Here is a 13,530-nt window from a genome sequence, read left to right as displayed (position 1 = left end):
AACAGAAAAAGGAACACACAATCCTTTTAAAGAACAAATTACAGAAATCACAATGGAAAATGAATCTGTTAAGCTGCTAAGTGTTAGGAATGAATATAAGCTGAGGCTTTAAGCCTCCACGGATGTTGCTTTCAGACGGAGAATCCTCTGTTATGGGGTTTAAATTTAATAGAAAGAAAAATCCTAAAAGGTCATTGTCCTTTTGTTCTCTTTAATTCTTATTCTGACTCATATCCCTCAAAGTAAAAGACCATTGACTATTCTAGGAAGAAAGAGAAGATTAAGTTAAAGCCTCTTGTTGCAGTTAGCAAGGTTTGTCGCCCTCAGCACGACATTTCGGATTTGTGAGGAACTGTGGGTGCACCGTGGGATGGTTAGCGGCACGCCTGGCCTCCACCCACTACATGCACCCCACTCCAAAGTTCTGACGACCAAAAATGTCTCCAAACTTTACCAAATTCTCTCTGAAGGGCAAAGTCTACCCTGACACATAACTACTACCATCCGTAACCCCTGAAGCTGCCTTCTGAAAATCATTAAATTACCCTGCAAGCCCGCTTTCAGCTCCCATCTCCCTGGCTGGCAGGATCATCCAGGTCTTCACCACATTTTTCCCAAAACAGAGGTCATCTTTTACTTTTCATAAGCACCCTATGAAACTGCCGTTCATCTATTTTTTTTTTTTTTTTTTGAGATGGAGTCTTGCTCTGTAGGCCAGGCTGGAGTGCAGTGGCACAATCTCAGCTCACCGCAACCTCTGCCCCCGGGGTTCAAGCGATTATCCTGCCTCAGCCTCCCAAGTAGCTGGGACTACAGGTGCATGGCACAATGCCGGGCTAATCTCTGTATTTTTAGTAGAAATGGGGTTTTACCATGTTGGCCAGGCTGGTCCCAAACTCCTGACCTCAGGTGATCTGCCCGCCTCGGCCTCCCAAAGTGCCGCGATTACAGGCCTGAGCCACCGGCCCAGCGTCTTTAAGTCGCTTTTTACAAAGGAGGAAACTAAGGCATGAAGAGGTGAAATGTTCTCCTGGGAACACACTGCCAGCATGGGGTTGGATGGAATCCCCAGCCCCAGGATCTCTGACTTTGGGAGTCTCTTCACACTGATTTGAACCAAATATCTCCTCCAAAAGTATCTTCCTGCCCATTTCTTTGAGCCAGCTGCTATGGGGGACCATAAATGCTCTGAATGGCCAAATATTGTGCCCCCTGGTGTTCTGATAGCATAGTGCCATAGTGGTCCAGACATGTCCAAGAACAGGTGTAAAATAACAGGGATTCTTCCCTGCAGGGGCTTTTAAAACTATGTTTCCCTCATCCACCCTAAAGACTTGCACCATGCACACTCACCTCCCATCAGCGAAAAGAGCTCTTCCTGCAGGCAGGGACCATGCTCTGCCCCTCAGCCCTCACTTCCACCAGGGGGAGGAGCTCTTCCTGCAGGGAGGGACCTGGGTATGCCCTCACCTCCATCAGGGGAAAGAGCTCCTCCTGCAGGGATGAACCTGGGTATGCCCTCAACCTTCAACTCCACCAGGGGAAAAAGCACTTCCTGCAGGGAGAGACCTGGTTATGCCTTCAGACCTCACCTCCACCAGGGGGAAGAGCTCTTCCTGGCAGGGAGGGACCTGGGTATGCCCTCACCTCCATCAGGGGAAAGAGCTCCTCCTGCAGGGATGAACCTGGGTATGCCCTCAACCTTCAACTCCACCAGGGGAAAAAGCACTTCCTGCAGGGAGAGACCTGGTTATGCCTTCAGACCTCACCTCCACCAGGGGGAAGAGCTCTTCCTGGCAGGGAGGGACCTGGATATACCCTCAACCTTCAACTCCACCAGGGAAAGGAGCTCTTCCTGCAGGGAGAGACCTGGGTATGCCCTCAGCCCTCACCTCCACCAGGCGGAGGAGCTCTTCCTGAGAGGAGGGACCCCATTCTGTCCCTCAGGTATTGCTGCAGCTGATCAGCTGAGAACAGGTGTACTGTGAGCCTTCCCACTGTGCCATGTTTCTGTACCTTTGCTGATTCAACTAGAGTAGAGCCACCTCAAGGGTCCAGAGGATGCATTAAATCATTTGTAAGCCCCCACCCCTATATTCCTCTAGATTTGCCACATAATAGGCCACTTGCTTATGCTCATCAGATTATGCACGCTGCCCCCATTGGCCCAGGACAGTCTTTCTCTATAAAAATATATTTGCCCCACAGATGCTCCCCTTTGACCTTTTGATGGAAAGTTCTTTCTGAATGAAAGATAGCTGCAATAGCACCATGTGCATGTCATCCCTGTAATATCAGAATGTCCTCAATACCATTATCAAGATCACTGCATACCACTATTTGACTTAGACAACATAGTCTGGGTGAGTCAAACACTTGAGTTTCAGGGCGAAGATACAAACATATGCACCTCTCATACTTACGCTATGAACAGCTGAAGACGATCTTGCGCCATTGTCCTCAGGAAGATCTTAACTTACTGAGATGACTGTGTGCAGGTTCAGCAACTGAGGGGCTCTTAGTAGAGTCAAACCAAGGGCATCGGGCTCTTCCTGTGAATTCATTCAAAAGATGAATAATCACACGCTGGGTAATCATATATTGACATACTTAAATGACATGAGCTCTTTTATTTATTTATTATTTATTATTTTTTTTTTTGAGAGAGGGTCTCACTTTATTGCCCAGATAGCAGCATGATCATGGCTCACTGCAGCCTTGACCTCGAAGGCTCAAGTAATCCTCCCACCTCAGCCTCCCAAGTAGCTGGGACTACAGGTGTACCACCACAGCTTGCTAATTTTTGTAATTTTGGTAGAGACAGGTTCCCACTATGTTGTCCAGGCTGGTCTTAAACTCCTGGGCTAAACAGAGCCTCAGCCTGACAAAGTGTTGGTATTATAGGTGTGAGCCACTGTGCCCAGCCTCATAAGCTCTTTCTTTACTACAGCAGGGGTTCCCAAGCCCCAGGCCTCTTAGGAATCACACTGCACAGCAGGAAGTAAACAACAGGTGAGCCAAGCTTCATCTGTATTTACAGCCATTCTCCATCACTCACATTACTGCCTGAGCGCCACCTCCTGTCAGATCAGCCATGGCATTAGATTCTGATAGGAGCACAAAACCTATTGTGAACTGCAAATGCGAGAGATCTAGGTTGCACACTCCTCATGAGAATCTAATGCCTGATGATCTGTCACTGTCTCCCATCACCTCCAGATGGGACCATCTAGTTGCAGGAGAACAAGCTCAGGGCTCCCACTGATTCCACATTATGGTGAGTTGTATAATTACTTCATTATATATTACAATGTAATAATAATAGAAATAAAGTACACAATAAATGTGACACACTTGAATCATCCCAAAACCATCCCCCTCCCTGTCCATGCAAAAACTGTCTTCCACAAAAATGGTCCCTCGTGCCAAAAAGGTTGGGGACTGCTGGTCTAGAGGATTTCTCTCTCCACTTTTCTTCTTCCCACTCTCTGCCTAACTCCTACCCATCCTCACGTCTTGGCTTACACCACTGCCACAAGGAAGCCCTCCTTCATTACCCTGTATGAAGCAGGCTCCCCCACTGTTGACTATCATAGCACCTCTTTTCCCCCAGATAGCAATTATTACTACTTGTATAATAGATTCATTTATTTCCTGATTTATTCATGTGACAGCTGTCCTTTCCACAGCTCTAAGGATCAAGAAGGCAGAGACCACATCTCATTTGTTCACCACAGCAAATACTCAATAGATATTTTCTGAATAGGGCTGGGTTTGCACAAACAATGGCCCACAAGAAAAATCTGTCCTGACACCTGTTTTCATAGAATGTTTACATGTTTAAATGGTTGAAAAAAGGATATTATTTTGGGATATGTGAAAAGTACATAAGACTCAAATTTCAGTGTCTGTAATACAAAGTGTATCAGAACACAGCTGCCTCCACTCCCTTAATGCTTTTGTGCTACAATATCAGAGTTGAGTAGTTGTGACAGATACTATTTGTCCCTCAAAGCTGGAAATATGTATTTACTATCTAACCCTTTACAGAAACAGTTTTTTGACCTCTGATACAAAGTCCTAGAAATGAATAGAAAATGGGTCTCAAAAGAAAGCCAAGAAGATAGCTTTGAACCTATTGAAGACTTTTCTTTTAACTTGTTGACATTTAGACCAAAAATCTAGTATATGTCTTGAACTATTTATTAATGTATAAATCTATTGTTTATGCTTTGAAATATGAAGCATAATCCCACTTGGTAAAAAAAATATTCACAAGAGAATATCACATCAGAGAAAAATTACTATTCCATATAGATTTTTATAAATGTGGATTTTGCTTTATTGAAGTTAGGCTTCTAGCAACAATTTCTGAGGTTCAATCAGAATCTCAGAAATGTTATTTTTTCCCCCCAGAGATGGCATTTGAAACTGTAATCAATCTTCCAGCATGGCTTTTCATGTTAGATTCTTGTTGAAATGGAATAGTGTGCTGTCAACATTGATCCTTAACCTCCCACTGCAGGAATGACAAAACCACTGGGCAGGGTCTCCCCTTCTGCTCATTCACCATGACATCATCAGGCAAGACTAAGATTGCACGGATGTGGGTTTGAACAATTGGGCGTCTCTCCTTGCGAGGTAAGAAAGGTTATTATTTTCCTTTTTTTGTCCCCACCTTTTATTTACAGAAAATAGATTTTAAGGTATCAGCATGGAAGCTCTTTGACCCACACTTGATACTCAGTGCTTACCAACCCCCCAGTGAGAAATGAAGACAAAGAACATATCTGAAGAGATTAAGTCACAATGCCTATCACAGTGGTACTGCCACGAAGAGCCTATACTTACAGAATGAAACAGCACAATGGAAAATCTAAAGGCCCACGTTCCGAGGACATTTTTCCAATTAGTATGAGATGGGTTCTCACCCAGGAGTAATTTTACCCCACCAGGAACAGAAGGTGATATGTAGAAACAGGTTTGGTTGTTGCAATTTGGGGGACACTAATGGTATCCAGTAGGCAGAGGGCAGGAATTCTGGTAAATATCTTACAATGCACAAGGCAGCCCCCAAGACAAAGAACTATCCAGCCCAGTGCCCGCCCTCAATCAACAAAGCATGGTCTTCTCCCAAGTGTCAATAGTGCCAAGGTTTAGGAATGCTGTGCTAGATCACTCATCCAATGCTCATTAAAGTGGGTGTGGCTACAAGCACAAGCAAATAGGTTTTAGGGGTGAAGGGGAATGGTACCCAGCTGACTCAAACAATCGCACCTAGTAACTACGGTGATTCCTCTGTTACTATCACAAGTTATATGAAAATAAGTCTCTTCTGATAAAATATATAATCCAAACTGTAGTCACAGAGCAAGAAGATTGGTTAAGCCTGTTTTATTATGAGGAACCTACATTCTGATTTGTGTGTTCAAAGATAATAAGTATGCATCTTTATCCCCTTGAGTCTCTGTTTATCTATAATCCTCACAACTGCCATTTGCTTGGCCATTTTTCTCATTTGCATGCCCCCTCCAAATGAAATTCCAGTTGTACAAGTCTGAAAATGATAATGATCTAAGAATGCCATTGGGGTTTGCCATCCGTTGTCCATAATTCTGAGACACAAAAAGCCCTGAAAACCAAATGATTTTTGTAATGCCCATTTTGTTGTATTGAGCATCAAAACCCAGACTGAACCAACTTGAGGCATCAGTCTTGTCTCAGCCTACCAGCTTCTGCTGTTCATTAGTATTGTGTTACTTTGTTGTGACTTCAGGTTTAATGGCACGGGTTTAATTTTGACTGTGAAAATGTCAAAAAGAGTTAAAGGCATCCTATGTTCAACAGTGAGAAGAAGAAGAGAATGCATTTGTCCTTAGCCATAGCCCAGGCCGTGTAATTATTAAAGAAGACTGACTGTAGTATACAAAGTGGAAAGGTTAGTTGTTGAAATTTGACTGATTGATTTGCCATAGGGTGAACCACATCCCAGTGTGTCTAGGACTGATGAGGTCCAGTTTTCAAACTGGGACAGTCTCAGGCAAGCTAGGATGAGTCATTTATCCTACTTTCTCGTGAAAGCTTCCAGAACATTCCATGTAGAAGTAAACACTGAAAACCACTGTGAATATTCTAGAGATTGACTGAAGGAATTTACAAGGGTAAATGGTAATCCAGGGTGAAAAAGTGTATTTTGAAGAGGAAGACATAGAGTATGGTGCCGAGGAATTTGCAGAGAACGTCCTTTGTGGGTGCTGTGGTAGCAACTTAGATGCCAAGGGAAGACCCAAGTCTTCCTCCCCCAGCTGCTGCTGATAGTTTTGATGGCTGACACACTTAGCAAAGTCTGTCTCTGGAAACTGGCCTCGGTCAAAGAGAACTGCCTTTTCCAAGGGGATGGCATCTCCTTGCCTCAAGGTGGGAAACCTCTGAGGGACCTTCCTGGCTCCAGAGCTCCCTCTGAAATGAGCTGAGGTCTTTGTTGCAACAGCTGTGCTGCTCAACTCCTCCCTTGGCCTCAATTTCCTTTCCTCACTCCCCTGCAAGTGTTGACCCCAAGAATACACTCCCCACAAAAAATCTCCTGAGCACCTCAGAGTCTATTTCCCATGACTTGACCTAAGATGATATCTGATTTTAAAGAAACAGTTTATTCCCGAAAATATTTACAATGCTGATCAAATAGCCTCATCTTGCTGATCAAATAGCCCACCTTGCTACTAAGCTATAATCCTAGAGAAACTCTAATGTATAGGAGCACTCTTGACATAAGTGACTCCATCTTAGGAGAAGATTACATCTTGCTTTTCAGAAGGCATCTTCCCAATAGGACCAGATGTTCGCCCAATCAATACAGACTGCACCCAACCAGATGAGGTTGTAACCCTTTATTGTCACCCCTCACCAGATGACTCAGGGGGATATTAGCAGGACTTCACCAGTTCAACATGACCACCTCATTAGACCCCATCTTGCTAACACTCGTGGTCTCCTCCACGTACCCACTGCTGAACCCTCTGCCCAAATCAAGGCCTCTTCTTTACAAGATGTGGGCAATCATCCAGATCAGCCCAGGACACTCTCCTTGTCCACGTCACTCTCCATGGACTGGTTCATTAACTCCTTTTCCTATCCCCTTTATATGGATGTTAAATGTTACAACACATGTTAACATGTGTTATGGAATGTTTAATCTAGAACATTTATATATTGATTAAGTATACTGCCATGTTTGGTTTGCAATATTGACTGTTGTAAACTGGCTTGAGCCTGTGTGTCCCTGGCTCTGGCTACCAAGTGAATGGGAAGTACTAAGAAGTAATAAGGAGTGCTTAGCACTAAGGAGAATGGGCTCTTGTGGCTTTTATGACTGAATAAACATTTTCACAAGTCCAACCTTGTGGAAAGACACAAATATGTGCAGACCTTGTTGTCCGATCTTGTGCCATTCACAACACCTAACAAAAGCCAACAGGAGGGAGGTCTGCAAGCTTGGATTGACAGTCCTTGGTTGTGTTAACACTCAAAGGCAAACACAAAGTAAAGTTGTCAGTGATTGGAAAAAGCCAACATCCACAATGATGGAAATGTTAACTCAATTTACCTATTCATCATCATGCAAATAGGAATTTCCTGAGAAACATTTTTTGAGTAATCTAATAACAAGCATACCAGTAGCAGACAATCGGGGCTAACAGAAAAAGCATAAAATAATATAGTTTCTGAAGTGTCCTCCCTCCTTCAGACTTCATTAAAAATGAAATGTTTTAGGTACTGCTCTTTTCCTCAATATGAAATGTATTTAATATAACCTTATGGCCAAGGAATTTTGTATTCCATCAAGAGAAGATGTGCATTTTAACTTTATGTTTGCCATATACTGATAAGCATGAGAATAATAGTAATAATAATAATGGAATTGTGAACCACAGTGAAAAAAAAGCCATGCAACAGGGGTCAGCTAAGTATGGCCATGGGCCAAACCCAGCTTACCACCTGTATTTCTAAATAAAGATTTATTGAAATACACCATGCCCATTCCTTTATACACCTACTTTTGAAATACAATTGCAGAGCTGACTGTATCCTCCACAAGGCTGAAAATATTTACTATGCAGTCCTATACAGAAAATGTTTGCAACCCCTGACCTAGATGATAGGGTTAGAATGTGTGATCTGTTCATTGTTGGCCTTGAGAATGAGTGGGTAAGACAGTTCATTCAACTAGCAAAAATGCTCTGAGAGAATGCCAGGTTCACATGGCAGACGGCAATGGGAGAAGTCTTTTAAAGGGTCATTTTTCACATTGCCATTTCATCCTTGGAGAAGATGTTCCCTGATCATTCTTGCTCTCTGGCCAACAGCACGTGGCCAACTCAGACTCAGTGAGAGACCTATGACAGCCCTGATGCAACCTCTTCTCAAAAAGCCAAAGCAACCAGAGGTCACAGATGTATATTGCAAGTATGTGTAAAGGTATTTAACTTATTCTGAATTGACTCTCTCTCTGATGTTTTACTTAGATATCGGAAGTGCCCAGGGTACTGATGGTCTGTCATCACACAATTTAATTTACCAGTGCATTACTATAAAAATGCACTATATTATACCACTTGTGGTCTTCCTGCATCCCACTGGGAGGAATAGTCATACATTTTTCTGCAAAAATATTAATGTGTTTGATTGTTGAATGTTGCCCTCACCTGCTGAGAGTGTCTTGGGAGGTAAAGTAAAGGCATATATTATCTTCCTAAAATATGCGTAACTGAATTCCAGAAAACACCTGGCTCTCAGGGCTTCAGATGAGATATTTGGGATGTGTATCAATATTCAGCATGTGTCACCCAAGACTGTGGAAATACCCTGAATTTAATCAAAGCGGATGTCAAAGTGTCACTCTACACATGAAGAACACCTGGAATTATCAGACCAAATCCCTCACATCCCTGATTTACAGAAGCCCCTGTCTTGCAGGAGTAAATTTTTAATTGGCAATGCAAAATGATTTTTTTTAAATTCCAGGCAATTATTTCTTCATTTTGCATGGTGGAAACTCAGTCATGTTGCAGGGAGTCTGGGTTTATTTCAAGACCACGATGGAAATTGCTAGAATTTTTGGTAGTTGAGCCTAACTATAAAATGGCATTGATGCCTAAAATAGAACCAGATTTGAATTTATGATGAAGCTAATTCCCTAAATCAGCTAAACATAATAATGTTGACCCAATAAGGGAGAAGAATTTCAACTGCAGAATTTTCTTCTGTTGCTTCCTTGTGCATTGGGGATAGTTTCAAACTGGCCAATGAATTTGATTTGTGTTTTGCACAGTTACTCAAGCCACTTTTTGCCTTGTTCATGGTGGGAGAATTGCTAGTCTTCCATTTATGCTAAGGGTATTGCCATTTTTTTTTATTTTATTTTTTATTTGAGATGGAGTTTCACTCTTGTTGCCCAGGCTGGAATGCAGTGGCATGATCTCAGCTCACTGCAACCTCCACCTCCTGGGTTCAAGTGACTCTTCTGCCTCAGCCTCCTGAGTAGCTGGGATTACAGACGCCTGCCACCACACATGGCTAATTTTCGTATTTTTAGTAGAGATGAGGTTTCGCCATGTTGGCCAGGCTGGTCTTGAACTCTTGACCTTAGGTGATCTACCCACCTCGGCCTCCCAAAGTGCTGGGATTAGGCATGAGCCACTGCACCCAGCCGGTATTAGAATTTTGAAAGAGCTAATTGGTGATTTGAAATCTCAAAAAGAATGGAAGGCATTCGGAATCATTTGACTATTCTCATTCCTATGCTCTACATAATGGAAATGTCTTCTTTTGCAAGATTACATTGGTGATGCGATTAATATCCACTGTAACAAACTCTGTGTGCTTTAGGAAACAGTAAAAACCTTAGCTGTGGACCAGGCACAGTGAGGCTCAAATTCTAGTTCAGTGAGTCATTACTTGTGTGATCTTGGGCAAGTGATTTTGCCCTTTTGCATCTTAGTTTGGGGGGCATTTACATCTTGTCTCCCTGAATCCACTGTGTAATTCTCCCAATGGAAGCCACATCTTCTTTTTATTTCCATTGTCCATGAGGTTGTGTCCAGCAGCAGACAGAGGGAGGTCTTACTAACCATTTGCTGGATTTATTGCTTAAATTGTACAATGAGTTCTGAAGGTTTCTCCTGGGGAACTATGAATAGTCTTAGCGTTTAAGATTAACACCAAATTGGACATGAAGACCTGTGCAAAAGTACATCTTATAAATATCAACCTGGATGAAAACTGTAAATGTGAAAAAAAATCAAGCAAGATATAAAGCATTTATTTTACTGCTGGCACTCCTTGGCTTATAGATCTATCACCTGAATCTCTGCCTCTGTGGAAATAGGGCATTTGTGCTGCGTGTCTTCACATCATGCCTCCGTGAGTGTCTTCTTTTTTGATAAGGACACCAATCATATTGGATGGGGCCCACCCTACTCCAGCATGACCTCATCTTAACTTGGCTAATTACATCCACCATAACCCTATTTCCAAAAAAGGTCACATTCTGAGGTCGTGGGAATCACATGATTTTGGGGGGACTATTCGGTTCATTGCAAGCAGAATTAATGGAGGAACTGATATAAGGTCGCTTCTGTAAGGTCCCATCTGTAAGAACTGACGGAGGTCTCCAGATTACCACCCCCCGCAGAGTCTAGAGAGGTAGAAAGGGAAGGCAAGGCTGATTTGGAGCTCACTGTCTTTTGTCATATTTGAGAATTGTTATAAATTTCCTCATTTCTATCATTCCTCAAAGCAGCATCCATAAATCAAACCCAGGGACCTTATACAATCCATGCGTACTTACTGTTGTTCAAAGCACTTTCCTATCCAATATTCCACCAATCGCTCCAATAACAGGTTGTATTTATGAAAAGACACTATAGGCACAAGGACCAGAGTGGTGAAAGGTCAGTGGGAATGCTAGAGTCCATTTCTGCTTGTAGTTAGGTACCCGGCCCCAAAAGCTCTCCAGGAGGCCTTGATGCAAGTTACAGCCACCCCATGATAGGGAGTATCTGCCAGCTGAGGCCAGGGGAACAGAATTCGCTCAAGAAGAAGCCAGCACCCTGCACGTGAGGACACACTATCAGTACTGAGCCCACCCCTACAGCATGCACATGTGCAATAGCTTTACCTCTCTCCTCTTCAGCTAGACCCTAACTCTTTCTGGCAACCACTGTGGGATGAATTAGTAAGTGCCTGCTCTATGATTGATAGATAAAGCCAATATCGCGGGATGCTTGGAAAACAGAATGAAGGTATGACAAACATAATCATCATTGGTTGTTTTGAGGTTTTTTTGTTTGTTTGTTTGAGACAGGGGGACTCACTGTGTTGACCTAGCTGGAGTGCAGTGATGCAATCTCAGCACGCTGCCACCTTTGCCTACCAGGCTCAATCAATCCTCCCATCTTAGCCTCCCAAGTAGCTGGGACTACAGGTGTGTGCCACCGATTTGTATATTTTTTTGTTTGTTTGTTTCATCATATTGCCCAGGCTGGTCTCCAACTCCTGGGCTCAAGGGATCCACCCACCTTAGTCTCCCAAAGTGCTGGGATTATAGGCATGAGCCACCACACCCAGCTTGATCATTGTTTTTTTGTTTTTTGTTTGTTTTTCAAAGGCATCCCTGCAATATCTACCCACAGAACAAATAAGCTTCATCTCAGCCTCAAACAGGAGACTCCTGAAACTGCTGCCCAGTTTTCAAGGCCAGAGCTAAGTCAGTAAACAACCTGAAACCCACTGCCTCTAGGTGATGTTGGCATGACATGGGCTGTGATAGGTGTCTGGTGGGGATGCCCAGGTTCACAGGCCAAAGGCCAGTTCACTGTGAGACCTGGACCAGCACACTCCAGGAGTCCTTTGCAGAGTCACTTCCGATGCTCTGAGGGTGTTTCTCCTGACACCTTACAGTTACCTTCACAGGAGTCTCTAAAACAGTACCTGTTATTCTTCACTCTTCATGTGTCTTGCCCTGCACTTCCTTTATTAACCCAGGTGTTCATAATGACAGCTTCGACAAATGAGTTTTGATTTGATGTCTCCAGGATCTGAAAGTTAGCAGACTGGTATTTGTATTTTTAACATTTGAGGCTAAAAAACAATAGTTTCTTCTTTTCTTTTTAAATTTTAGATTAAGTGGGTACATGTGCAGGTTTGTTACACGAGTATATTGTGTAACACTGAGATTTGGGGTTCTAACAATTCCATTGAAAAATGACACTTTATTGAATTCATAAATGTGTGCAGAACTTTAAAAGTGTAAGTGGTTAAGGACTACTGTGTTTGTCACTTTACCATCGAATAGCATCCATATTCCCTGGTGAGCAGACATAGAGGCCCTGCCTACCAAAACAAGAAGGGTTCCCTTAATGGGCATTAAACATTGCCTTCCTTAAGACAGCAGGATTGAGTTACTGCATTTAGAAGCATGCCATCAAGGAGAGGCAGCTCTGAGTTTTCCATGCTGTGAACAGGTTGATAAGTGGTGTCTGACTTATGAGGACAGTTTGTCAACTTTTGAGTGTGGATTTTAAAAAAGTGATTTAGAGGCAAATTCATAATTACTTGCTTTCAGTATAAAATTATTAATCTTGGGTAGCTGGGGGAATTTATGGAGCTTGTCAGCTCTCTCAGCTGACGACTTTTATGAATTACCTAATAGTTGATTTCCACTCCCCCACACTACAGTAACATTCATTAAATTAACACCTAGTTTTACAGGCAGAAGTAACCTTAGGACATCAATGTCCAATTTTTGCCTGCGAGCTTTGGAGAATGTGAGAGTCAAGGCCGTTTCCACCTGTATGCTGACTCTGTGGAGCAGGGGTCCCCAACCCCAGAGCCACAGACTGGTACTGGTCCATGGCCTGTTAAGAACCTGGCTGCACAGCAGGAGGTGGGCAACAGGCGAATGAGTGAAGTTTCACCTGTATTTACAGCCACTCTCCATCCCTCGCATTACCACCTGAGCTCCGCCTCCTGTCAGATCCGTGGCTGCATTAGATTTTCATAGGAGTGTGAACCCTATTTTGAACTGTGCATGTGAGGGATCTAGGTTGCGTGCTCCTTTTGAGAATCTAATGCTTGATGATCTATCACTGACTCCCATCACCCCCCGATGGGATCGTCTAGTTGCAGGAAAACAAGCTGAGCTACATTATGGTGAGTTGTATAATTATTTTATTACGTATTATAATGTAATAATAATAGAAATAAAGTGCACAATAAATGTAATGCACTTGAATCATTCCAAAACCATCCCCCCTCACCCCAGGTCCAGGGAGAAATTGTCTTTGACAAAACTGGTCCCAAAGGTTGGGGACCACTGCCATAGAGTATGAGGAACACTCTCTAGGAATTATAATCTGAAGACTATGCTTTATATGCATACAATGTAGAATGATTATATCAAGTCAATTAACATATCCAGCACCTTATATACTTCTCAGTTTTTGTGATTAAGAACATTAAAGCTCTGCTCCC

The 13,530-nt window shown here is 42.9% G+C and overlaps 1 protein-coding gene across 3 annotated transcripts in view; it reads right to left on the bottom strand.

Moving 5' to 3' along the window:
• Nucleotides 1–13,530, bottom strand: part of STS (steroid sulfatase) — a 209,365-nt gene that overhangs the window by 163,046 nt on the left and 32,789 nt on the right. For all 3 annotated transcript variants that reach the window (XM_019019520.2, XM_019019518.4, XM_055376633.2), the window contains exon 2: nucleotides 2,424–2,552. In XM_019019520.2, the coding sequence (XP_018875065.1) occupies nucleotides 2,424–2,455 (32 nt within the window). In that variant the 5' untranslated portion in view covers nucleotides 2,456–2,552. The remainder of the gene's footprint in view (nucleotides 1–2,423; nucleotides 2,553–13,530) is intronic.

This window comes from Gorilla gorilla, chromosome X (assembly GCF_029281585.2).
Source record: "Gorilla gorilla gorilla isolate KB3781 chromosome X, NHGRI_mGorGor1-v2.1_pri, whole genome shotgun sequence".
NCBI classification, from domain to species: domain Eukaryota; kingdom Metazoa; phylum Chordata; class Mammalia; order Primates; family Hominidae; genus Gorilla; species Gorilla gorilla.
Note: the sequence above shows the minus strand (reverse complement) of the source record. Positions and strands in the feature narration are given on the sequence as shown.